Source organism: Bufo gargarizans, chromosome 5, assembly GCF_014858855.1.
Source record: "Bufo gargarizans isolate SCDJY-AF-19 chromosome 5, ASM1485885v1, whole genome shotgun sequence".
NCBI classification, from domain to species: domain Eukaryota; kingdom Metazoa; phylum Chordata; class Amphibia; order Anura; family Bufonidae; genus Bufo; species Bufo gargarizans.
In genome coordinates this window covers 193,489,270-193,517,095 of record NC_058084.1, presented here as the reverse complement: position 1 = coordinate 193,517,095, position 27,826 = coordinate 193,489,270, and the positions used below count along the sequence as shown (strand labels likewise).

The following is a 27,826-nucleotide window of genomic DNA, read 5'->3' as shown; positions in this document are numbered from 1 at the left end:
CTGGCGGCATCGTGATGCGCTAGATGCACAGACTTCCAGACCCCAGGGGGAGGAGGAGTAGCTTCCAGCAAGCAGTTAGGCCTGGGAGAGCGTCATGTGTCATGTGACTAGCGTGCAGCATCGAGCGTGACATCATCACAGAAGGGCGCATTGTGGATGGATAGCTGGCGTCCTAGCAGCAGTGGTGCAGTAACAGAAGCAGCATGGAGGAGGACAAGCACGTGGAAGAGTCTGCAGTCCCTTCAGCCTTGGTACCTCTGAGGAGGTGAGTGCTCTGGGCATAATGTTTTGCTTCTCTCTGCTCATGTACTTATATTAATGTGTTACAGACAAAACCTAGGAAAGTGGTGACAAAAAGGAAGAATACAGAATTTGTTCTTTGAAAAACTGGGTTGTCATCTGAATGGGAGAACAGGATGTGTCAGCCATGTATTGATAAAACAGTGGCTGAGGAATCGCCATCTTTTTACAAATGTCTTAAGGCACTAGTCAAATCGGAAATTAATTCTACCTCATCTAAAAAAGAATCTAGAATTAGACGACATAATCCTATACAGCAGTGATGCCCAACCTACGGCCCACGGGCCACATCCGGCCCTTCGAAGCCGTGTCATGCGGCCCATGCAATGACCAGAGACACAGAGGAAGAGGAAGGAGAACAAGCCACACACCTGGGCGGCTGCTGTGGCGCAACTCAGGGAACGAATGTAAGTGTAATAAGTTCCCATTGCCCTGTTGTTGTTTGTAACAGCAACGGCTATGTCTGGATGTGTGTGCTGCTATATGCGGAGGAAGAAAGGGCTGACCACCTTACTGCTTAATGGCGGGCATAGGCGACAGTGGTCTGTGTGTGAGCAATGTGGTTTCAGGAGGGCTGCCCCCTGTGAGTATGGCTGGTACCTTAGTGAGGAGAGTTGGTATATTTCCTGAAGGGCCAGTGATGTCCATGTGGCAGCGGGTTCAGCAGGACATGCCTTTGAAGGGTAAGAAGGAAACGCCTCCTTGTTGCTTGGAAAGGCCAGGACATGAGTGGTGTTCTTTGGTCTTGGTTGGAATTGTGACACTGGTAGTGGTGGTCTGCGCTGTGGCTGGCAGTAGAGAGAGTGGCCCCTTTACAGTAATAAAGCTCACATGTGCCCCCTTCACAGTGGTAATGCCCAGATGTGCCCCCTTTACAGTGTTAATGCCCAGTTGTGCCCCTTCGACAGTGGTAATGCCCAGCTGTGCCCCCTCGACAGTGGTTGTGCCCCCTCGACAGTGGTAATGCCCAGTTGTGCCCCCTCGACAGGGGTAATGGCCAAATGTGCCCCCTCGACAGGGGTAATGCTCACAGTGTTTGAAATTCTTTCTGGCAAAGCTACCTGTTTCTAGCCCGCAAAATTTATACCATGTCTAGTGCGGCCCTCAGACGAAAAATGGTTGGGCACCACTGCTATACAGGAGCATAATTCATCTGATTCTGATGAAGGCGACATACATTCCTCATTATATATCCAGTCTGATCATTCAACCTTATAGTCTTCTGAAGAAGGTGAAATTTGTGGTAAAGCCTGTTTCCCTATAGAAGACACAGAGAAACTCCTAAAAGCCAGACGTTCAACTGTGGGCATTGAGGAGACAAAAGAACCCAGGTCCATCCAGGATATTTTGTTTGGGGGGGCTGGAATCTAGACACCATAGCACCTTTCCGGTTCATAAAAAATGTATCTGCTTTAATCAAAGGAGAATGGAAAAAACCTAACAGAAAAGTTTACATATCTAAAAATCTTAAACGTAAATATCCCTTCAAAGAGGAAGATTGTGCCACGTGGGATAAACCACCGAGAATAGACGTGGCCATTTCTAAAGTATCTAGCAAGACGGCTCTTCTCTTCGATGATATTAAAGGACCCACTGGATAAAAAGGCTGATACCTTTTTAAAAGGGGCATGGGAAACATCTACTTCTTCATTCAGACCAAGCATTGCCTCTACTTGTACGGCCCGGTCTCTGATAGTATGGCTCTCTGAATTAGAAAATCAATTAAGAAGTAGATGCCCCAGGGAAGAGATTTTATCAGCCTTGCCAACTATAAAAAATAAAGCAGCTGATTTCTTGGCGGATGCCTCAGCTGACTCTGTTAGACTGGCGGCCAGATCTGCCGCTTTGTCTAACTCACCCCGTAGAGCACTCTGGCTAAAAATTGGGTGGGAGATTTCCCATCTAATAATAAACTATGTGGGGTTCCTTGTGAAGGGGAGTACTTTTTTGGACCAACCCTAGATGACTTACTAGATAAAGCGGCCGGCAAAAAAGAAAAGATTCCCGGGGTTCCAGAGTTCTTTCTCCCCCAGAAATAGGTTCATCCGCCCTTTTCCTCCTTTTAGAAGTAATCAAGAAGGAGACCAAAAATCCAGGGAGTACATATTTCGGAACCAAAGGAGAGCTAGAAATTACTTTTTCAACCAAATCCTTGGAGACAAAAAGAAACAATACCAGCAATGACACTATAAGTCAGGTATGGGGCGGATTAAAACATTTTTTTTTTCCTGCCTGGTCCCAGATTTCTTCAAGTTCATAAATACTAGACACCATTCACAACGGATTAAAACTAGAAATTTGTCTGTCCCCGCCAGCAAGATTCTTAATTACAAAAGATAAGGCCTCAGCTCTAGGAAATTCGGCCATAGAAAACAAGGTGCTTAATTTAGTTGAAAAATCGGTCTTAGTGCCAATAACATAAGCGAAAGAAGGCGGGGGTTTTACTTTTTTCACTAAAAACAGGGATGAGTCCTTCAGGACAATAATAAACCTAAAAAAATTTTAACCGGTTTTTACAGATAAAAAAGTTCAAAATTGAAACTATAATATTGCCTATAAACCTTCTTCCTCCCAGTACTCGAGCTCAAAGATGCATATTATCATGTCCCAATCTTTCCAGAGCATCAAAAATTCCTAAGAGTTGCAGTGAGAATAGGAGGTCACCTTCAACATTTTCAGTTCCAGGCTCCCCCGTTTGGCCTTTCCATGGCTCCAAGAGTATTTGCGAAAATAATTTCAGAAATGGCAGCTCACATAAGGGAAAATATTTTCTCTTCATGCCATATCTGGACAATTCTCTGATAAAGCTTGCAAAACTGCAGTAATGACAGTATCAGAAATTCTGAGCAAGTTGGGCTGGATTTTGAATCTAGAAAAGTCAAGACCAGATCCCATCAGAAGACAGTCTTTTCTGGGACTGATATTAGATTCCTCTTGACAGCAATTTTTTTTACCACAGGAAAAAGTTGTCCTTGTCCAGAAAAAAAAATCAAAGATCTGATCAGAAACCCTGTGATCCCTTCAGGGCCGTTGGAGGGATATCCATGAAAAAGGATCCTCCAACCTAAAAGAACTAGCTGCGTTACACCTTGCAATGACTTCTGCCCTCCGAAGAATAAAATAAAAAGTGTGCCTCGATCTCTGTAGTACATATCAGAGGTGTGGAAAATGGACAGGCAGACTTTCTCCATTTTTTCTCTCAGGGCAATTGGACTCTAGACCAATCCATTTTCAAGAAAATAACTGCCCTCTGGGGATAACCAGAAGTCGACCTCTTTGCTACTTACCAGAACAGGAAGGTCAAGAGATTCTTCTCCCTAGACCTGGTGGGATAGATGCTTTCCTTCAAAAATTTGATTTTCCCCAAGCTTACACCTTTCCTCCTCTTCCCTTGATTCCTCATGTTTTACTGAAAATCAGGGAAGATGGTGCGAGGGTTGTGCTCATAGCCCCATTTTGGCCAAGAAGATCTTGGTTTCACGTGGCTCCGAATCATGTCAGTCTTGGATCCCTGGGTTCTTCCAGAGAACTGGAATCTATTGAGTTAAGGCCCAGTTTTTCACCCCGGCAAAAATCTCTATTTAACGGCCTGGAACATGAAAGGTACTTGTTAGGCAAGAAGGAATTCTCTGACACCCTAATCTCTACCCTTCTCGAGGCCTCATGCACACGACTGTTCTGGGCCGCATCCGAGCCGCAGTTTTTGCTGCTCAGGTGTGGACCCATTCACTTCAATGGACAAGAATAGGCATTTCTACAATGGGCCACCTGTTCCGTTCCGCAAATTGCGGAAGGCATATGGGCGGCTTCTGTGTTTTGTGGATCCGCCATTTGCATGAGGCCTAAGAGTAGGAAAGAAGTGACGGCTATTTATGCTAGGGTTTGGCAAAAATTCCTAGACTTTGCTCAGATCCAGATTAATGACATCCCCTCTTCTGTTCCCATTCATCTAATTTTAGAGTTACTTCAGAAGGGACTGTATTTAGGGCTAGCAAGTAGTACTTTGAAGGTACACTTTTCGGCTCTGTCAGCTTTGTTTATTCAGGACATAGCAGGGATTCCATGGGTGTTCAGGTTCTTTTCAGCAGTAGCCAGATCCACCCCAACAACTTACGATAGACCTCCTACTTGGGATTTAACCCCTTCAGGACCCTGCCATTTTTCACCTTAAGGACTAGGCGATTTTTAGCAAATCTGACATGTTACTTTATTGGGTGATAACTTTCAAATGCTTTTACTTATCCAGGCCATTCTGAGATTGTTTTCCGTCACATATTGTACTTCATGACAGTGGTAAAATTTAGTCAAAGTTATTTATCAAAAAGTTCCAAATTTACCAAAAATTTTGAAAAATTAGCAAATTTCCAAATTTTAATTTCTCAACTTTTTACAATAGATCGTAATACCTCCAAAAATAGTTATTACTTTACATTGCCCATATGTCTACTTCATGTTTGGATCATTTTGTGAATGCCATTTTCTTTTTTGGGGACTTCAAGAAGTTTAGAAGCAAATCTTGAAATGTTTCAGAACCTTTCTAAAACCCACTTTTTCAGGACCAGTTCAGGTCTAAAGTCACTTTGTGAGGCTCACATAATAGAAACCACGCAAAAATGACCCCATTTTACAAATGACACCCCTCAAGGTATTCAAAACTGATTTTACAAATTTTGTTAACACTTTAGGTGTTCCACAAGAATTAATGGAAAATAGAGATACAATTTCAAAGTTTAACTTTCTTGGCATAGTTTCCATTTGAATCCATTTTTTCCAGTTACAAAGCAAGGGTGAACAGCCAAACAAAACTCAATATTTATGGCCCTAATTCTGTAGTTTACAGAAACACCCCATATGTGGGGTGAACAGCCAAACAAAACTCAATATTTATGGCCCTAATTCTGTAGTTTACAGAAACACCCCATATGTGGTCGTAAACTGCTGTACGTTCACACGGCATTGCGCAGAAGGAAAGGAACGTCATATGGTTTTTTGGAAAGCAGATTTCACTGGAATAATTTTAGAGTAGAAACTCCCAAAAAAGTGACCCCATTTTACACCCCTCAAGGTATACAAAACTGATTTTACAAACTTTGTTAACCCTTTAGGTGTTCCACAAGAATTAATGGAAAATAAAGATGAAATGTCAGAATTTCACTTTTTTTCCCTTTGTTTGGGGAAAATGACATTTTTTGTTTTGTTCTTTACCTAAAACTTTTAATTTTGGGGGGAGAATACTTAATTTTTTCAAATTTTCACTTTATTTTTTGTCCCACTTTGAGACTTAAACTTTTGAGGGTCTGATCCCCTTTACAATGCATTTCAATACTTCTGTATTGGAATGCATTGGCTGTATGACTAATACAGTGTGTATTACTCATACAGCTTCCTGCCTGTGAAATTCAGGGGGCTGGATCTCACAGACTCTCCACCGGAAGGCAGCCCCGAAGCCTAAGGAAGGCATCGGGCTGCCTTCCATGCCATCGGGTCCCCATCGCAGCAGCACGGGGACCCTATGGCAGCTCCGATCCCCACCCGACATCACATGTGCCGCGGTCAGCACTGACCGCAGCACATGAAGGGTTAATGCGCCGGCATCTGTGATTTCACAGATGCTGGCGCATGCAGCAGGGGTCCGGCTATCAGTGACTGCCAGACGCCTGCCGCGGATCGGACGGGCGCAGCTCCTGCACCTGCCCGATCCCCATGATGTACATGTACGTCACGGGTTCTTAAGGGGTTAAACCTAGTGTTAAAGGCTTTAACTCAACCTCCATTTGAGCCTTTAGAGACCATCTCCATTAAATGTCTCACCTTGAAGTTGTGCCTTCTAATAGCCTTAACATCTGCTTGCAGGATTAATGAGATTCAGGCCATCTCCATTAATTTTCTATATACCACTATTTTAGAGGATAAAGTTTTGATTCTGCCAGACCCGGCTTTTCTTCCAAAAGTCGTTTCCAAATTTCATAGATCTCAGGAAATTGTTCGTCCAACACTGTTTAGTAACTCTGGGTCAGAAAAATAAAAATCTCTTCACTGCCTAGACGTTAGAAGTGAAGAGAAGTACGCTACACCTTAAGTGGAGCGTGTGGACTGCTGGGGGCGCACGAGACAACCAAACAAGGACCGTGTTTTAATTTCGGCAGTATTCCATTTATTTATAAGACAACGCGTTTCGGGGTAAAGTCCCCTTTATCAAGTCTGAGCCGGGAAGGTTAGGAGAGTGTCACGGCTTTACTTACCCTATGAGCGCCTTCTCTATCCCATTGGCCATCATTTGCTAGACGTTAGAAGGACCTTGATTAATTACCTATCTTGCACTAGAGACTGGCGCAGATCTTCTTCACTCTTTATACTTTTCCAAGAAGTGAATAAGGGAAAGGTGGCCACAAAAAGTTCTATGCTAGGTGGATTGTCTCTGCTATATCTTCGTCTTATCTTACTTCCGGGGGTTGCCTCCTACCAGGGCAGCTGCTACTTCCTGGACCGAAAGATCCTCTGTTCTCATAGAGGATATTTGCAGAGTGGCTACCTGGTCTCCTTTAACTTTTATCAAACACTTTCAACTTGATTTAAATTCATCTCCTTCGGGGTTGTCCTTTGAGGACACGATGCTTCCTTCTAATCTCCCACCCTGATTTTTCCTCTAGTAAATCTCTCGTGGTGCTGTCATGGGCAAAAAGGAAAAATGATGATTACTTACTGGTAATTTGATTTTCCAGAGCCCATGACAGCACCCTTATATTCCCTCCCTATTGAGTTCTCTTGATTCTCTTATATTCACACGGGTGTTGCATCAAAAAAATAAAAATAAAATTATGATGAATCATCTAACACTATGTCTGCGGAATTCCTCTGATGCTTGGATATCACACTGAATTGGGAGGAGAGTATCCACGCTTTTATTCTGCAGGTTTCCTGTTTGTGGGGGCAGATCCTCTCTCTCGTGGTGCTGTCATGGGCTCTGGAAAATCAAATTACCGGTAACTAATCATCATTTTCTGCCACAAGATGTCTCTCATGGCAGCTCATAAAGGGCCAGTGCAGTGACATAATATTGATGACCTGAGGATAGGTCATCAATATTGTGCCACCGCATAACCCCTTTAAAGAAATTAACACCTAGGAATTAGGAATTTCTGACATGATCGCTGCTTCCAGGAGAGAGATGAGCAGTGCTCATCTATGGAGGAAACCTGTATTATATGTAATAGTTTCTGTTTATTTGGACCTTACTTTGTGGCTCAGCTGAGAGTTCAGTATAAAACATTAACTTGTTATGTTATGGCTCTTTCGTTCCCAGAGCTTACTTTGTTGAATTTCATTTTTAGGGAATGTGCATAGAACAGGAGACGCTTCTGGACCCGCAATCAAATTCTCTCTTCACACCGGTGGTGTATGTTGAAGGCAGCACACCACTAAAAGACTGTGTTCTTTCTGTGAGCCAGTTTATGGGTGCTGAGAGGGATTCATTAGTTTATCTTGCAGGCCTTCTTGGAGCCAAGTATGTCTGCCATTTTTTATTTACTTTAGTTTCACACTTGTCTGACCCATATGTCATAGAATAAATTATTCCTTCACTTTCAGGAAGTTGCACGTTAATTGTCATTTTTATAATGACTTGAGATACAGTTTCCTAAATAGATTTAAAGAATGGAAAGACCATGGTGCTCATTTATTAAGACCGGCAATTTATACACCGGTCCTAACCCCTTCCCGACGTGCTAGCTGCACATACCCAGTGCAGCTAGCACGTGTATAGACGTCATGGCAGCTCTTTAATCCAAGCGCTGCAAAACGCTTAGATTAAAGCTTCTGCCCCAGCCCTGCTGCTGTCACGGACAGCATACAGTGCAGTAATGCCGGCAAGGGACCAATCAGAGTGGTCCCTTGCCTGCAATCAATCTGATTGGTTAGTCAGCACAATCAGATCACGGCAGTGTAAAATTGCCTGTTCCAGGCTCTGATCTGTGCTCTGCAGATCAGAGCCTGAAATCAGGTAATGTGTCCTGGTGCCCCCCGATCTGTACGCCTCCAATCCCCTCCGTGAGCCCTGCCTCTGCCATCTGTCCCCGCCTGCACCTGATGCGGTCCCCTCCCCCCATACATGTATCCTACCCCTGATGCTGCCCCCATTTGTGCCCTCTGCTGTATTTGATTCCTGAGCCGCCACCATCAGCAGCGAGTGTCAGCTGTATGCTGACACTCTGATTTAACCCCTTTGATGCTGCGGCGTCCATGGGGTTAATAGAGGGAGGAGGCTTCCCTCTCTCAACCATCAGGGCTGCCACGGTGTGATGGCAGCTCCCGATGGTTGCAACCGGACGCTTTGCAAAGTCATCCGGTGTTGCCATCTACAGGAAATCTGATGGTGGTATGCTTGCTTTGCAATACATGTGTAAACAAGAAACAGAACTGGATCGCACATCCTCAATACTATGCTTTTATCAAACTGCTTCTCAGCATAATAAACATCACTTCTCAGAGTAATTTATCGTATACCTACCCCTATGCTGCATGCTAACACGAGGCATTAGTATACAATTTGATCAAAAAGCATAGGCCCTCTCACCGCGACAAGGTTGCCCCTTTGAATTTGACCCTATTCTAAATTTGGTACAGCACTGCACGGCGACCGCTAATGCCGCAGCACCACCCCAGCAGGCAGCGGGACCCAGCAGTCAAACAGCGCACCCGCTATATGACAAAGCCACCCTGGCACTGGGCCCCACCGACCCACCAGGACAGCACCAAAGCAACAATGGCCGCCGTGCAGTACTGCACCATGTGAACAGGTGTGGAACCAAGAGCATTGCAAAGTATAGTACAGCCATCAGCCCCACTGAATCTTCAAGATCCAAGTGAGACTTGATTAAAAAAAAAAGTTGAAAGAATAAAAGTAAACATAAATAAAAAAATTTATTAAAAAGATAAATTGCCTTTTCCTATAAAAATAAAAAATACACATATTAGGTATCACCACATCTGTAACGACCGTCTCTAAATATATCACATGATTGACCCCATCCGATAAACACCATAAAGAAAATCAAACTTCTAAGCCTTCTAATGTCCTAAGAAAATAAAATGACATTTCCAAAATGATGCCAACATACAGGATACATATGGGAAATGTTAAGTAATATTTTGAGAGGTATCACTTTCTGTTTTAAAAGAAGAGAAATAGAAAATTGCAAATTTTTTAACATTTTTGGTAAATTCGGGATTTTTTCATAACTAACGGTGAAATATATTGACTCAAATTTGACTATCATGAAGTACAATGTGTCACGAGAAAACAGTCTCAGAATGGCTTGGATAAATAAGTATTCCAAAGTTATCACCACATAAAGTAACGCATGTCAGATTTGTAAATTTTGACCTGAACACTGGGGCATCAATGACCCTTGGTCATGAAAGGGTTAATTCCCATGTGCTGGCTGCTGGTGTGCCAAAGTTATGTAGAGGCACAGGCCTTGGTTCCACCAGCTGTGCGACATCGGTTAAGCTACTCCAACTCCCTTGCTGGCTTAGTTTCACTATTTTCCATGCCATAAACTGGCATAGAAAATGGTAAATACAGGCTGGCTGGCTGGTATCGAGTGTCATGATACTTTATTTGATATTGAAATCAAAGTTCAAATTCTGGTATCGTGATAAACCTAATTAACATACAGTTTAGTGGGGAAAGATTGTAAGTTATTAATTTAACTTCAAAGACCAAAATGAACAGGAATCTAAATGAATAAAATGCACATTATAATAAATCTTACCGCACAAAACTATGTATCAATTTCCTCAGCTTCTCCTGCACATTTGACTGCATTTCTTAGTGTAGTATCGAGAATATTACAATTAATATGCTAATATCTTAGATTTTTGGTTTTGTTGTCCTTTTCCCCATTTAGGATGATCATGTTACAAACAGTAAATTGCTATGACTCATCCAATCATTTACTTTTTACATGCAGTTAATGAAGTATGTTTATGTCTGACGTACACAACCTTTACTTGTCTGAAGTTCACATTTGTTAGGCTGTATTACTCCGAAGGGCTATAATAAAACTTAAATTACCACCTGAGATTTCTATGGCATAATTAAGACATTTGTAACATATCCTGTGAATGTACCATACTGTATGTCTCAGATTAGACCACCTCTTCAAATGAGATTTTAAAGAGCACCAATGAGAATTAATCTGCCTTAGGAATAACACTGTAACATCTTTGCCTTGATTGCTTGTTTAGATTGATTAAAATAAGTCTTGTACATCACATAATATTACTAGCCAGATATTTCTAACCAGATATTAAGGGACTGCCCATAATAGCATTGCGGGAAAGCAGGTCTACAAGAACATTGTCATTTCTGTAATCAAATTGCATTTTACTTGAGCAGCTATACCTCTGTGAAGATGTGAAGTAATGTTTGGTACTTTAAATGTTGCAGAGTTCAAGAATTTTTCGTAAGAAAGGCAAACCCCAAAAAAGGGATGTTTGCCAGTACTCACCTTGTTCTCAGAGAACCTGAGGGCTCTAAATATGAGGCAGCTAAGAAGTGGAATCTGCCCGCAGTTACTATGGCATGGCTTCTACAATGTGCCAAAACTGGCAAAAAAGCAGATGAAAGCCGCTTTCTTGTTGAGAATGCCTGTGAAAATGGTAAGATTTTTTTTTTGTTTTGCCTGCCATAGACTTCTGTTTAAAAATATAAACTTGTTTAGAATTTTCCTCAACACAAATTCATGTCATCTGGAGCATGTAGTTCCCGCACCATGTCATACTTGCACATCCTAGGTGACGCCCACACTCCTGCACCAGTGGCTGGGATCAGACATAACTCAGATCCTGGCTATTTGTCCCAGAAGGAGGCTTCCTTTGTCCTACTCCTGCCAGCCCTGATAAAGCAATCACAAGTGATAATGTCAAGTAATAATCTGTTTGGAGCACATGCAGACAAATGATAGTCCAAGTATATATAATTAAAACTTGAGGTAGGCTCACCACAATTGCACAAATCACAGTTTCAATGCAGGACAATGCTTGTGGTGTGGAGATGCCACATCAACCATGGTAAAACATACTATTTAGAAAAGAGATTCCTCCGGCACACTTTTTCAAAACATCAACTTTATTAAAAAAATTGGTACAGTGCACATTCCAGGAAGAATTCATTATTAATAAGGATGATACAGTTTGTCCAAAATATGTAAGAATCTCCCTGGAAAGTATTTTTAACTTATGGAATAAGGTGGATGTTTTTTAATAAGGTGGGTTTTCTCTTCTGGACGAAATGATAAAACATTATATTCAACATAAAATGGTTAAACTGATTGTCCCTTCTTGTCATTTCCATAGCAAGATGGGCTGGGCCTAAACGCTGGCCCCAAATTACTTGGCTTACGAGAACAGTCGCGCATGCCAGTCCTCCTGTTTCCGTAACTCCCATTGTAGTTAATGGGAGCCACGCAAGTAGGGCTGCAGTAAACGATTATTTTAGTAATCGAGTATTCAATCGATTATTTTTTACAATTAATCGAGTAATCTAATAAGAAAAAAATAAGACTGTTTTCCTTTATAAAAACTCATCAGACCCCCTGCCATCAGTCCCCAACACCCTTTGTTCCCCACTGTGCGATCAGCCCAAGTGCATCAGCTCCACTATCCCCCAGTGCCATCAGCTCCACTATCCCCCAGTGCCATCAGCTCCACTATCCCCCAGTGCCATCAGCTCCACTATCCCCCAGTGCCATCAGCTCCACTATCCCCCAGTGCCATCAGCTCCACTATCCCCCAGTGCCATCAGCTCCACTATCCCCCAGTGCCATCAGCTCCACTATCCCCCAGTGCCATCAGCTCCACTATCCCCCAGTGCCATCAGCTCCACTATCCCCCAGTGCCATCAGCTCCACTATCCCCCAGTGCCATCAGCTCCACTATCCCCCAGTGCCCTCAGCTCTCCCCCCACCCAGTGCCCTCAGCTCTCCCCCCACCCAGTGCCCTCAGCTCTCCCCCTACACAGTGCCCTCAGCTCTCCCCCCACCCAGTGCCCTCAGCTCTCCCCCTACACAGTGCCCTCAGCTCTCCCCCTACACAGTGCCCTCAGCTCTGCCCCCACACAGTGCCATCAGCTCTGCCCCCACACAGTGCCATCAGCTCTGCCCCCACACAGTGCCATCAGCTCTGCCCCCACACAGTGCCATCAGCTCTGCCCCCACACAGTGCCATCAGCTCTGCCCCCACACAGTGCCCTCAGCTCTGCCCCCACACAGTGCCCTCAGCTCTGCCCCCACACAGTGCCCTCAGCTCTGCCCCCACACAGTGCCCTCAGCTCTGCCCCCACACAGTGCCCTCAGCTCTGCCCCCACGCTCCTCCTGACATCCGGATTGCACAGCGTCACTGGTTTCTATGACGCTGTGCACTCCAGGCGCCTGGCCTTAGTTGCGCCCCACCCCCTCGGTTTCACCAACTTACCTTTCCAGCAGGGGTGCTGCCGACACTCCATCGTTCTGCGCTGCTTTGCTCCTGACGTCACACAGTGCGTCAGGTCACGGCGTGTGTACATCAGGAGGTCAGAGCAGCGCAGGACCATGGACGTACTGTGGAGTGTCCGGAGGCCGCCTGCTGGAAAGGTGAGTATTGCAGGCCAGCGGGAGACCACGGAGCGAGAGTAATAGCAAGCGCTTCACTCCCGCTCCGTGGTCACATGACACAAACGAATCTTCGATGCAAAAAATTTGCATCAAGGATTTTTTGTGTCGAATTACTCGATTTAATCGAGTAATCGTTTCATCCTTACACGCAAGCAGTGTAGCAGAACAAGCTACACTGCTACCGTAACTCCTGGCATTACGGAAGCAGTGTAGCTTTTTCTGATATGCTGTTTAAATATCTCCTATTCACTACAGGCTCTTAATGGAGTCTGTTGCCAGGAAATAATCTTGACCTATACGGTAAAATTTTGCCCTGTGAAAATAAGATAATGTAAGAATTCTTTTTTTAAGCGTCCGGCCCTATTCTAAGAAAAATCATATGAATTAAATATTTACAAAAAAATTATTACAAAAAATATGACTCCTCCCACAAATAACCATTCATACAAGTCTTGAGGCTAGCCTTAAGTTATGGCTGGCGAATTGAAAGGAGGTCCTTTAGGCAAAAATGTGGCTATGTCCTTATGTAGTTAAAGGGGTTCTATGAGACAGTAAAACCTCTTTTTATGTGGAAACCCAGGCTGCAGGGGTTAAAAAAAAAACTCCTGTTGCCATGTTCCCTTCCACACTTTCAGTTCCTTCTGTAGCAGAAGTGTGGAGTGCCGTCTACATGTATGACACTGTTTTCAGCCAATCAGTGGCCTTACTTGCGACAGTGGTGCCATGCTTGTAGATGTCTTTGATGATCTTTACTCTAGGCTAAGCAATGCAAGGATACATTTTTCTTGCTTATATCATTGAGGGACACAGACCATGGGTATAGCTGCTTGCTGCCACTAGTAGGCGACACTAGGCTGAAAACTGTTAGCTCCTCCCCCGCCAGCTCTACCCCCTCCGGCCAGGAGAGAGCCTTCAGTTTTTAGCTTAGTGTCGTAGGAGGCAGACCCCCTGCTCTGCAGGGTGACTGTTATTTATCAAAAAAAAAATCGGATCGCGGTAGCGCGGCAGAAGAGTGGGCGGAGCTTCGTGCCATTGTTTCGATTCTTCTGCCGGGCGGCGCCTAATTTTCCCACCGCGCTTCCCTTCCTGCCTGCTCCAGCCGGATATAAATCGCTCGTGTGCGCGTTTCCAACCTGAGAGGAACGTCGCTCGCCGCACACCGCCACTCCTGTCTCCTGGGGACACATTCCAGCAAGGGTACTGCTCCACTCTGGTAGGACCAGCTCTGTACCCCCCTCTGTACCCTCTCTGGCGCCTGGCTCAGGTCATGTCGAACCCAGCGGATCCCGCGCTCCAAGTCCTAGGCAGGGCTACCCATTATGCCTGCACCTCATGCAACGTGAAGCTTCCTAGGGGCCAGGCAAACCCCCTCTGTGCCTCATGTCAGGCCACCCAGAGCGTGCCGCCTCAGTTGCAGTCCACTGACGTGCACCCTTCTGCTGCAAGTATGGAACCGGAATGGGCGAAATCCCTGTCCCGGGTGGTGACTGACCTATCTAAGATCTCCCAATCCACCCTCTCCTTAATGGGTCGCTTGGTGGAGACGTCGTCACCTGCTCAACCTGCTATCTCCCATGGTGCATCATCCAGGAGAAGACACCCCAGCAAGCTTCCCAGGCAGGAACGCCTCTCCTCGGATGCATCGCCTTCTCCTCCTTCCCCCCGGTTCGCTGTCCTTGTTGGTTGGGGACCCTTCGTCCAGAGGAGAACTCGCCGAGTCGGACACGGATCTAGACCTGGACCGATCGTCCCAGATGGCCACCTTAGTGGACAGTCTGGTCTCGGCAATCCGGGACACCTTTCAACTTCGTGGACGGCTCCTCTCTGCAGGACCTGGTGGACCGTCGGGTCAAATCGCTGGCGAAGTCGTTTTTTTTTTTTCTGCGACCGGTTCGGCACTCATTTTCGCTTCTGCGTCGGTGGCTAAGGCGGTTTCTGAAAGGGCCCTGCGCTTACATCAGGATTTAGACTCTGACCTTTCCCGCACAAAACCCCAGGCTCTGGCGGCCCAGATATCCCAAGCGGGGAAGTACCTTTGCTAGGCGGCTCTGGACGTGGGCTTCATGGTCGCACGGTCCTCCGCCTTTGCCGTCTCTATTCCTCGAGAACTCTGGTTAAAGGCCTGGCAGGCCGACTCTTCTTCCAAGCATTCCATTCTCTCCCTTCCTTTCACTGGTTCTCGTCTTTTTGGGCGCAAACTTGACTAAATAATTTCTGAGGCCACGGGTGGCAAAAGCACCCATCTTCCGCAGCCCAAACCCAAGCGTTTTTCCCGACCGCGTCTTTCCATGCCAGTCCTTTCGCCGCATCACGGGCAACTGCCCGGCGGCTCCCTCGACCGCAAGGCAGCCCACCCAGGAGCAACGTCTGAAGCCTTCATTCAAGCCACATCCCGCCTGGCGTTCCCGAGCGCAGCCTCAGCGCTCTTCCTCCGGCAAGCAATCCCTGGCATGAAGGTGCGCCCCCACCTTCCTGGGTGGGGGGTCGGCTCCTTCATTTTCAGGAGATTTGGCAGGCCCACATCTCAGATGCCTGGGTGCCCGAGGTGGTTTCTTCGGGCTACAAGTTGGAGTTCAAATCCATGCCTCCAAACCTTTTTTTTTTTTGTGTCGTCCCCTCAGGGATCCGTCTCATGCAGGAGCTTTCCTTCAATTGGTTCAAGATCTGTTAGTCAGCGGAGTAATCTCCCCCGTCCCGGCGAGGGAGCGGTTTTCCGGTTTTTACTCCAACCTCTTCATTGTGCCCAAGAAGAACAGAGCGGTCCGCCCGGTATTGGACCTCAAGATGGTAAACCGTTACCTTCGGGTGCGCCGTTTTCGCATGGAGTCTCTTCGCTCCATGATAGCTTCCTTGGCGCAAGGAAAATGGCTAACTTCCGTAGATATCCAGGACGCTTACCTGCACGTTCCCATCACAATCGCCCACCAGTGGTTTTTGCGTTACACGGTCCACTCAAACCTCTACCAGTTCGCCGCCCTGTCATTTGGTCTGGCGACTGCGCCGAGGGTGTTTACCAAGGTGCTCACTCCGCTTATGGGCCTTCCTCACTCCAGAGGCATCACCTTGATTCCGTACCTGTACGACATTCTCATCAAAGCGTCGTCGTTCCAGCAGTGCGAGGAGAGTCTGCAGATCATCTTGGACACCCTCGCCCGCTTTGGGTGGATAGTGAACCTTCGGAAATCCTCCCTGATCCGGTCCACTCGGATTCGGTTCCTCGGTATGATTCTCGTCTCCGTGGCAGCTCGGGTGCGTCTTCCAGCGGACAAGGTGAAGGACCTTCGCAGCGCGGTGCTCCTGTTGCTTCGGCAGCGTACAGTCTCCATCCGGACTTGTATGCGGGTGTTCTTTTGAGGCGGTGCCATTCTCTCAATTTCACACCCGGTCTTTTCAGCGAGTGTTCCTCTCGACCGGGAACAAGTCCCAGGAGTCCTTGGATCGTCGGTTTTCCCTTCCTCAACAGGTTTGGTTGGACCTCCATTGGTGGCTCTCCCCAACTCACCTGGAGATGGGGGAAGTCTTTCCTTCCGATCAGATGCCCAGGGCGTATGGTCTCCATCTTGGAGCTTCGTGCAATTTACCTCTCACTGCGCTATTGGTCTCCCCTCCTGCGCGGCCTTCATGTCCGAGTCCAGTCAGACAATGCCACAGCGGTGGCATATGTCAACCATCAGGGGGGGACTCGCAGCTCCAACGTCATGTCGGAGGCGGCGAAGATCCTCAGGTAGGCGGAGGCCCATGTTCGGCCCTGTCGGCGGTCCACATTCCCGGCGTTGTCAATTGGATGGCAGATTTCCTGAGCCGGAGGACAATAGACCCCAGGGAATGGTCTCTCCATCCGGAAGTATTCGACTCTGTCATCGCTGGGAACGGCCGGACGCGGATCTGATGGCCTCTGGCCTCAATCACAAGCTTCCGTGCTACTTCGCCCGCGCAAGGGATCCCACAACCTGCGGAGTGGACGTGCTCGTGGCGCCGTGGGACGGGTTCACGTTCCTCTGTCTTTCCGCCGCTGTCCCACCTGCCTCGGATTCTCCGCAGGATCAAGTGGGAGAGCGTTCAGACCCTGCTGATCGCTCCGGACTGGCCGCGCCGGGCATGGTACTCGGATCTTGTCCTCCTACTAGGGGACGTTCCGTACCCGCTCCCTCTCAGACCCGATCTTCTGTCGCAAGGGCCCGTCTTCCATCCGAGTTTAGATACTCTTCGTTTGACGGCGTGGCTCTTGAAACCTTCCTTTTTAAAGTAGCGGGGTTTTTCTGATGCAGTGGTTCGGACGCTCATTCGGGCCAGGAAACAGACTTCTTCCAGGATTTATTATAGAACCTGGAAGTCCGTCTTTCGTTTCTGTCAGGAGCGCGACCTATCTCCCAGATCCTTCTCCCTGCCGGTCGTTTTTTGGCCTTACTTCAGTCCGGACTGTAATTGGGCAGTTAGGACCTTCCTTCAGGGCTTTGCGCACTCTGCTCCGCCTTACCGTTCCCCGCTTCATCCGTGGGATCTCAACTTGGTATTGGTGGTTCTGCAAGCTTCTCCTTTCGAGCCCTTGCGGGAGGCTTCCCTCTGCCTGCTGTCCTGGAAAGTGGCCTTCCTGGTGGCCATCACATCCATACATAGGGTTTCAGAGTTGGCAGCTCTGTCATGCCGTGAACCATTCCTTGTCTTTCATCAGGACAAGGTGGTCCTCCGTCCGGTCCCTTTCTTCCTACCCAAGGTAGTGTCGGCTTTTCACCTCAATGAGGACATTGTCCTGCCGTCCTTTTGCCCTGGGCCCTCCCATCCGAGAGAGGTATCGTTACACCGTCTAGATGTGGTGCGGGCTCTGCAGATTTGCCTTTCGGCCGTGGCTCCCTTTCTGGGCACGGACGCCTTGTTCGTCCTTCCGGAGGGTTCTAGGAAGGGATTGGCAGCTTTGAAAGTGACGATCTGCCGGTGGATTCGCTCCACTATTTTGGGATTTTGCCGCATTCGGGACAGGACGCCCCCTCCGGGGATCACGGACCACTCTACCAGGGCACTTGGGTCCTCCTGGGCTCACTTCCACCGGGCGTCGGCGGCTCAGTTGTGTAAAGCCGCGACCTGGTCTTCCCTCCACACTTTTACAAAGTATACACAGGGTTCACACTCTCGCTTCTGCGGACGCCGCTCTGGGCCGCCAGGTTTTGCAGACAGCAGTGTGATGGATCTTGCGAGGTTCTCTACCTTCTTCGCTCTGTTTTGTGTTCCCGCCCCAGGGACTGCTTTAGGACGTCCAATGGTCTGTGTCCCCAATTATATAAGCGAGAAAACGAGATTTTGTGAACTCTCACCTGTAAAATCTGTTTCTCGCTTGATTCATTGGGGGACACAGCACCCACCCCGTTTGGGTCCATTGACCGTGGATTTGGTTGATGTTGTTTTTTCCTTCTGCTTCTACTGCTTTTGCACAAACTGAAGGCTCTCTCCTGGCCGGAGGTGGTATAGCTGGCGGGGGAGGAGCTAACAGTTTTCAGCCTAGTGTCGCCTCCTAATGGCAGCAAGCAGCTATACCCATGGTCTGTGTCCCCCAATGAATCAAGCGAGAAACAGATTTAATAGGTGAGAGTTCACAAAATCTTGTTTTTTCTCAGATGTCTTGCCCCATTTCTCATGCTTTAAACTAGGGCTGCAGCTAACGATTATTGAATAATCAAATAGTTGTCCATAATTTAATCGATTAATTGGGAAAAAACACCAAAATGACAAAAAAAAGGGGTTTATATGATTTTACTTAAAAAAGTTTGTTCAAAGGCAATATTAAAACAATTTTAGGACTTGCATAATTATAAAAATTTTGCATTACAATGTAAAAAAGACAACATGTCCACATAGTCAGGGCTTAGGCTAGCTCTCTTCTTACACGCTATGTTACCTGTTGCAGAGAAGAGACGTTCCGACGATGTGGATGTGAATCTGTGGATGGCAATCATGGTACTGTTATGGGGCATCTGTGGATGGCAGGCACTGTTATGGGGGGGGGGATCTTTTGATGGCTGGCACTGTTATGGGGGGGATCTGTGGATGACACATACAGTACAGACCAAAAGTTTGGACACACCTCATTCAAAGAGTTTTCTTTATTTTCATGACTATGAAAATTGTAGATTCACACTGAAGGCATCAAAACTATGAATTAACACATGTGGAATTATATACATAACAAAAAAGTGTGAAACAACAGAAAATAGGTCATATTCTAGGTTCTTCAAAGTAGCCACCTTTTGCTTTGATTACTGCTTTGCACACTCTTGGCATTCTCTTGATGAGCTTCAAGAGGTAGTCACCTGAAATGGTTTTCACTTCATAGGTGTGTCCTGTCAGGTTTAATAAGTTGGATTTCTTGCCTTATAAATGGGGTTGGGACCATCAGTTGCGTTGTGGAGAAGTCAGGTGGATACACAGCTTATAGTCCTACTGAATAGACTGTTAGAATGTGTATTATGGCAAGAATGTATTATGGCAAGAAAAAAGCAGCTAAGTAAAGAAAAACGAGTGGCCATCATTAATTTAAGAAGTGAAGGTCAGTCAGTCCGAAAAATTGGGAAAACTTTGAAAGTGTCCCTAAGTGCAGTCACAAAAACCATCAAGCGCTACAAAGAAACTGCCTTACATGCGGATCGCCCCAGGAAAGGAAGACCAAGAGTCACCTCTGCTGCAGAGGATAAGTTCATCCGAGTCACCAGCCTCAGAAATCGCAGGTTAACAGCAGCTCAGATTAGAGACCAGGTCAATGCCACACAGAATTCTAGCAGCAGACACATTGCTAGAACAACTGTTAAGAGGAGACTGTGTGAATCAGGCCTTCATGGTAGAATATCTGCTATGAAACCACTGCTAAGGACAGGCAACAAGCAGAAGAGACTTATTTGGGCTAAAGAACACAAGGAATGGACATTAGACCAGTGGAAATCTGTGCTTTGGTCTGATGAGTTCAAATTTGAGATCTTTGGTTCCAACCACTGTGTCTTTGTGCGACGCAGAAAAAGTGAACGGATGGACTCTACATGCCTGGTTCCCACCGTGAAGCATGGAGGAGTAGGTGTGATGGTGTGGGGGTGCTTTGCTGCTGACACTGTTGGGGATTTATTCAAAATTGAAGGCATACTGAACCAGCATGGCTACCACAGCATCTTGCAGCGGCATGCTATTCCATCCGGTTTGCGTTTAGTTGGACCATCATTTATCTTTCAACAGGACAATGACCCCAAACACACCTCCAGGCTGTGTAAGGGCTATTTGACCATGAAGGAGAGTGATGGGGTGCTGCGCCAGATGACCTGGCCTCCACAGTCACCGGACCTGAACCCAATCGAGATGGTTTGGGGTGAGCTGGACCGCAGAGTGAAGGCAAAAGGGCCAACAAGTGCTAAGCATCTCTGGGAACTCCTTCAAGACTGTTGGAAGACCATTTCAGGTGACTACCTCTTGAAGCTCATCAAGAGAATGCCAAGAGTGTGCAAAGCAGTAATCAAAGCAAAAGGTGGCTACTTTGAAGAACCTAGAATATGACATATTTTTTGTTGTTTCACACTTTTTTGTTATGTATATAATTCCACATGTGTTAATTCATAGTTTTGATGCCTTCAGTGTGAATCTAGAATTTTCATAGTCATGAAAATAAAGAAAACTCTTTGAATGAGAAGGTGTGTCCAAACTTTTGGTCTGTACTGTATGTGCCATACCCCCCCCCCCCCCCCTTCCCATAACAGTGTCCCTTTGTAGTGATTGTGACTAACCCCCAATACAGGGTTGGGGGCTGGCATTTCGGTTTTGTAATAGCAGCGGGGCCCGGTGCAGTCACTGTATTCTATTACACCGGGCCCCGCTCACCTAAACTACTTTAGTGTAAAATCACTCCAGACCCTAACTTACTAGTATCAAACTATCGCAGGAGGCTGGTTAGTTGGACGGGCGGAGGCAGCAGCCTAACTCACTACGTCATGCGTCTGTGCCTTGATTCATATATTGGGAGAAGCAGGTGCGTGACTTAGTGAGTTACGTTGCCGCCACCGGCCTCCTCCTAAGAAGTATACTAAAATGTTTTACACGCTCCCGCCCGCATAGCAACAAATCGGCTGATTATTCGATAACGGAAATCGTCGACAACAAATCCTGTTATCGAATATTATCAATTATGTTGATTAATCGTTGCAGCCCTACTTTAAACAAGAGCCAGAGATAAAGCAAAGGCCTGCATTTGCTTAATTTGTGTATCACAAGGTCATTTATTATATGTACATTTGTGTTTCTTGTAGATAAAGAAGAAAGTTTTGTAAGTCAGACATATAGACCAACAATAGCCAGACCTACACTAGATACACCAGATCGTCAAGTGAATTGTCCAGATGCATTGAAAAAAGCTGCAGTAACCCCTTTAGATATGAATCGCTTTCAGAGCAAAGCGTTTCAGTCTGTATTGTCCAGGCACAACAGAAATGTTCCAACCCCTAGTGGAGAGAATAAACTACCTGCGAGGGAACCGTCTTTACATCTTGATACACCATCCAAATTTCTGTGCAAAGATAAACTCTTCAAGCCCTCATTTGACGTCAAGGTACTGTGTATATAGCCTTCACCTTGGTCCTTTCTCATAACCAATGTAAGCCTTATGTGGTAATCAGGCACTGGTTCCTGAGTAATTGAATCGACAATGATGGACATCCCTGGTTGTGATAATACAGCTAGTAAGTCAGGGATAGAAAGCCTTATGTATGCAGATGCCAGATGTTACTTTGATATGTTTTTAAATAGCTGTGCCTTATCTCTGGCCTGCTTATGATGGTTATTGACATGATGGCCTTACTTGTAATTCCATGGTTACTACTATAATGTCTACAGTCATATTTTTACTTAATAGAGAGTACAGTTATTAAGACTTCAGACATTTCTTGTTAACTTTACACTGTCCTTATGAAATTCCTACAGGATGCCCTTGCTGCACTGGAAACACCAGGTGGACCAATTCAGAAACATAGGGCCCAAAATACTCCTTTGTCAGAAGTTATAGGCAGAAATTTGCAGCTTGCTCTTGCAAACAGTAATAGACAAACTGCCGCTCTCACTGCAAGTCCTCAGCTAAAGACTACGGAGCCAAAAGAGGTAAATAATCTTCTCTGTATAGGTTGTTTTATGTACCATACCACCACCTTTAACGACAGTGTGTTATCAAACAAGTCTTTTGAGTTTGTTATTCCTGGATAATCTCCACGTCATGAGTTTATATTAATATATTGTATAAGTTATAAAATTTATTTTGTAAGTTATATTTCATTGCAGGTAAATCAAGAACCTAAAATACTTACTGATGTAGTTATATGTGTAAGCAAGAAGCTTAGCAAAAGACAAGGAGACCTTAATGGTATAGCAGCCTCACTTGGAGCGGAATACAGGTATGCTATCCAATCAGATGCACTAAATCCATCAGCTGCATAACCGTATTAAAGGGGTTTTCCAGGACCTCAAACAGTTTTGCTGAATGTTGAGAAATAAAATTAGGCATACTCACCTATTCAGTTTGCTAATCTTTTTTTGTGTTGCTGCAGTGATGTCGCCTTCTTCTCCACCTGATCGCTGGAGACAGTTGTTGGCCCTAGAGGTCACATGAGATGTCAGGCATGTTATTCATACAGTGCCACTTCTGCTACAGTACCTGACTACCTCATATGACTGCTGCAGTCAGTGATTGGCTGCAGTAATGATGTGGAGTAGTCGTAAGGGTATTGCTGCAGAATCAGAAAAAAGGTTAAGCTTTTTTTCTTTAATTTTATATTATTCCTTCTGGCATTTTGTTTTCTTGTTAATGGCATTGGGGTACACAGTACCATGGGCATATGCCCAGCTACCACTAGGAGGCACTAGACATCAAAAAGGTTGGCTCTGCCCAGGTGGGCTATACCCTCTCCACAGCACTAGGTTATTCAGTTTTAGTCTAGTGTCCATAGGAGGCAGACATGACCTGCTCTTTTTTTTGCCGTTCTTGCTGCTTTTTATTGTTTGGACAAAAAATAAAATCAGAGGGCCCCCGGTCTGCCGCGATGAGCCCCGCTCACCTCACTCCTTCCCGGCCGCCTCAAAAATGGAGGCCCTGACTTCTGGGCCTGGTAGGCCGCGCTCGTCCCGCCCCCTCCTTTGTTTCCCGGGCTTCCTCAATGGCCCCTCCCGGCTTATGGGAGGGGCTATCATCTCTTCCTATCCTGGCCAAGAGCAGGCTTTCCGTTTCCTCCCTTTGCCTGGAAGAAGAAGATGCCTCCATCTTGTTGGCATCTCTCCTGCAACCTCCCTGGTCCCCTCTGCAGCTGCTGCAGCGCCTCTTCGGGAGACAGCACCTGGGGTCTGGTAGGACAGCCTCTGGTTGTCGATTTCTTTTTTTTCCCCAGCCTCCCCCTGTGCTTCCCTGCGTCCCCTCCAGTGATTATTTATCTGGCAGTCGTACTGTTCTGAGGTGACCGGACCTTCCAGTATTATGTTGTATACATATAAATATTACCCCCATGAGGTAACCTGACCTCTAGTAATGTCTGCTCTGGGTGTGGACTGCAGTGATGTCCGTCATACAGACACCACTTACACGGTCTGCCTGTCCCTGTTTGTGAGCTGTAGCTCCCCAGCCCTCTTATGTAGCCCTGACCCACTTCTGTGTCTGTCATGTCGCCCTGACCCACTTCTGTGTCGGTGTCTCCTGACTGGACCTTTTCCCTGTCCCAAGCAATAGGGAATCCTGTCACAATTGCGACCACCTCTGCCCTCCCAGGGACCCTTCCGCAGATGGGCACACTCTACTAGGTCCCGCAGAAGACCTCGGGTTGTCACATCTAGACTCATCCTCGGGTCCCTCCCAGGACAGGTCTGTCGCTGGTGACAAACCCTTCCCTGCCATTCCATCCGCTGCTTCGGGGGACACATCTGCTCCGATTCTCTCTCAGTAACAGATCATCAGGCGGTCTTCCACCATAGATATTCTCTCTGGGTGGTTAAAGATTAATGTCCACTGAGGAACCTCTCCTCTCCAAGGTTGGTATCCCCTCTAGTGGACTTTCGGATGACGCTCCACTGGCTGCACACTGCTAAGTCAGCCCACCAATTGTTTAGCATCCCGACACATCTACGTGGTGTCCCAGGTACGTACGCATTCCCCTTAACAGGGGGGTACTGGTACCACTGCCAAATGCTGTACCCAGCACTTCAGCTATTTCACTATACCAGGGGCTATGTTCAACACACTCTCTTAGTCAGAGAGTGTTCCCGCCAGGCTGCAGCCCAAACCATTCTGGTGCTAGTGTGCGACACGCAACCATATATACAGAGGGAGCCCTGGTTCTCCAGAGTGAGTGTCTGTTGCCATTACAGTACACTATACAACCGTAATCTCCCCCTCCAGGCGAGTATAGAGGCCATCTTCAATTGCTGTAGCTCTAGCACCTATCTGTTCTAGGGTGCACCAAGCAGTCACATTGCTCCCTTCATAAGTAGAGTACCTGTACCATCTCCAGATGCTGTAATCATTACACCTGTCTGGTCCTGTGGTGCTCCATCTCCAGGGGCTGTAGCCATTACACTTGTTCTAGGTACACCATGCAGCCACATTGCTCCCTTCATAGGTAGAGTACCTGTACCGTCTCCAGATGCTGTAGTCAGTACACCTGTCTGGTCCTATGGTGCTCCATCTCCAGGGGCTGTAGCCATTACTTACGTTATGCCTGCGTCTAGTGTGCACCAAGCAGCCACATTGCTCCCTTCATAGGTTGAGTACCTGTACCATCTCCAGATGCTGTAATCTTCACACCTGTCTGGTCCTATGGTGCTCCATCTCCAGGGGCTGTAGCCATTACACTTGTTCTAGATACACCATGCAGCCACATTGCTCCCTTCATAGGTAGAGTTCCTGTACCATCTCTAGATGCTGTAGTCATTACACCTGTCTGGTGCTCCATCTCCACAGGCTGTAACCATTACTTATGCCTTTAGAGCAGGCATCCTCAAACTGCGGCCCTCCAGCTGTTGTAAAACTACAACTCCCACAGTGCCCTGCTGTAGACTGATACCTCTAGGCTGTTCGGGCATGTTGGGAGTTGTAGTTTTGCAACAGCTGGAGGGCAGCAATTTGAGGATGCCTGCCTTAGAGGTAGAGTACCTGTATCATTTACAGATTTGCTGTAGTCATTACACCTGTCTGGTTCTATGGTGCACCTTGCAGTCCTATTTGTCCCTTACCAGGCGAAGTATAGTGGCCATTGCACCTCTCTGGTTCTAGTGCACACAATGCAGGCATCGCTCCCCTCTTTAGTGGAGTTCCTGTGCCATCTCCAGATGCTGTACCCATTACACCTATCAGGTTTTAAGTCTGCACTACATAGCCGTATTCTCCCTTAATGGTAGAGTACCTGTACCGTCTCCAGATACCGTAGCATTTCCAATGCTGTAGCTATGTTCCACTCATTATAATGAGCACCATGCAGCCACATTACTCCTATTATAGGCAGAGTATTTGCACGCCATGAGCTATGCCCTATTGGTACAATCTGCTGCCCATCGGCTCCTGCGTTACTGGGCGTATCTTTCCCTTCCCTGTCTTTGATTTGTGATAGGCAATCATGTGGCCCCCCATTCACGTGGAGTGATGTTTCCATCTCCTGATGCTGTATTCATCACTCTTTTCTGCTTCTAGCATACATGGCATACCTGGTATCCATATGTCTCCCCCCTTCCTGGGCGGAGTAGAGTTGTTTTGTTAGTTTCAGTATATTGCTGGCCTGTTCAGATCTGACACCAGGTGCAGTTCCTCCTGAACCAGGACCTCTAGTCTTCTCTTTGTCTCTGTACTAGGAATAATTTTTCCTCGTTGCCCCACGCACTATTTAGCAAGATTTTCCAGTCCTGTTATGCACCAGACATCTGCTCTCCCTCCGTGGGCAGGTTGTTGACTGGCATGCTAGGTTTCTGCTTTGTCAACCCTATAAAGTACTACTGCATGCTGCACAGCCGCATTACCCCATTTCATGATCGAGTACTCGCGTTGTTATTACTGCTTCTCTGTTTTCTTTTCACAAAGTTACATGGCACAGTCCTGGCAAAGTACAGGGATCACCACTGGATGTTCTATCCTACAGGAGTACGCAGCATTGTGAGTACCAGCAGCTACTGCAGTTTCGGGTCATCGCTGGACGTCCTCCACCATTCAGGATCTCTCAGTGCTCCAGACAAAAAAAAAATGACCAGGAGCTATTGGCTCCTAAACTAAAAAATTTAGGAGCCAAATTACATTTTTTTAGTTGCCAAATTTAAAATGCATATAATAAAAAAAAAAAAGGACTTTGAGAAGATGAGACTCAGGCCACAGTAGTGAGCCAGCACTACATATAGGAGAAAACCACATAGCTCTCACATCCAGGGACATCTTCTGGGGGACAAGGTGACTAAAAATGGTGAATTGTGTGGTTTATTTTTTTATTTTTTCTGTTACTACGTCCTTCACTGAGTGAAATGTGTAATATGTGTAATATGTTTATTCTTTATTGTTTGTAAATTTTATATGTAAAACCGGGAAGGGGGCCATTTAAACTTTTAGTATTTTTTTTTTTTTTTTTTTTTTTTTTACTTTTTATTTAATAACCATTTCTTCCTTTAGGGACTAGAACCTGGATCTTTTCATCCCTTGTGCTATTAACCCTAATTGAGCTCTATCAGGGTGAATAGGACTTCACACATCTCCCTGCTGCCTTGTGCTTTGTGCACACAGCAGCAGGGAGCTGAACATGGCAGCCAGGGCTTCAGTAGCGTCCTGGCTGCCATGGTAATGATGAGTTCCTAGAATTTTTTATTTTTTGTCGCAAGTTAGTGGAATATGAGACTTTGTAAGGAAAAAAGAAAAAAAAAGAAAAATCATCATTTTCCGCTAACTTGTGACAAAAAATAAAAAATTCTAGGAACTCGCCATGCCCCTCACGGAATACCTTGGGGTGTCTTCTTTCCAAAATGGGGTCACTTGTGGCGTAGTTATACTGCCCTGGCAATTTAGGGGCCCAAATGTGTAAGAAGTACCTTGCAATCAAAATGTGTAAAAAATGGCCTGCGAAATCCGAAAGGTGCACTTTGGAATATGTGCCCCTTTGCCCACCTTGGCTGCAAAAAAGTGTCACACATCTGGTATCGCCGTACTCAGGAGAAGTTGGGGAATGTGTTTTGGGGTGTCATTTTACATATACCCATGCTGGGTGAGAAAAATATCTTGGCAAAAGACAACTTTTCCAATTTTTTTATACAAAGTTGGCATTTGACCAAGATATTTTTCTCACCCAGCATGGGTATATGTAAAATGACACCCCAAAACACATTCCCCAACTTCTCCTGAGTACGGCGATACCAGATGTGTGACACTTTTTTGCAGCCAAGGTGGGCAAAGGGGCACATATTCCAAAGTGCACCTTTCGGATTTCGCAGGCCATTTTTTACACATTTTGATTGCAAGGTACTTCTTACACATTTGGGCCCCTAAATTGCCAGGGCAGTATAACTATGCCACAAGTGACCCCATTTTGGAAAGAAGACACCCCAAGGTATTCCGTGAGGGGCACGGCGAGTTCCTAGAATTTTTTTTATTTTTTGTCGCAAGTTAGTGGAATATGAGACTTTGTAAGGAAAAAAGAAAAATCATCATTTTCCGCTAACTTGTGACAAAAAATAAAAAATTCGAGGAACTCGCCGTGCCCCTCACGGAATACCTTGGGGTGTCTTCTTTCCAAAATGGGGTCACTTGTGGCGTAGTTATACTGCCCTGGCAATTTAGGGGCCCAAATGTGTAAGTACCTTGCAATCAAAATCTGTAAAAAATGGCCTGTGAAATCCGAAAGGTGCACTT

At 46.2% G+C, this 27,826-nt stretch overlaps 1 protein-coding gene across 2 annotated transcripts in view; it reads left to right on the top strand.

Annotated features, from left to right (window-relative positions):
- TOPBP1 (DNA topoisomerase II binding protein 1) overlaps positions 1 to 27,826 on the top strand; it is a 174,870-nt gene that overhangs the window by 89,835 nt on the left and 57,209 nt on the right. For both annotated transcript variants that reach the window (XM_044293058.1, XM_044293057.1), the window contains exons 12-16: positions 7,632 to 7,804; positions 10,751 to 10,962; positions 21,228 to 21,526; positions 21,898 to 22,071; positions 22,249 to 22,361. In XM_044293058.1, coding sequence (XP_044148993.1) covers positions 7,632 to 7,804; positions 10,751 to 10,962; positions 21,228 to 21,526; positions 21,898 to 22,071; positions 22,249 to 22,361 — 971 coding nt within the window. The remainder of the gene's footprint in view (positions 1 to 7,631; positions 7,805 to 10,750; positions 10,963 to 21,227; positions 21,527 to 21,897; positions 22,072 to 22,248; positions 22,362 to 27,826) is intronic.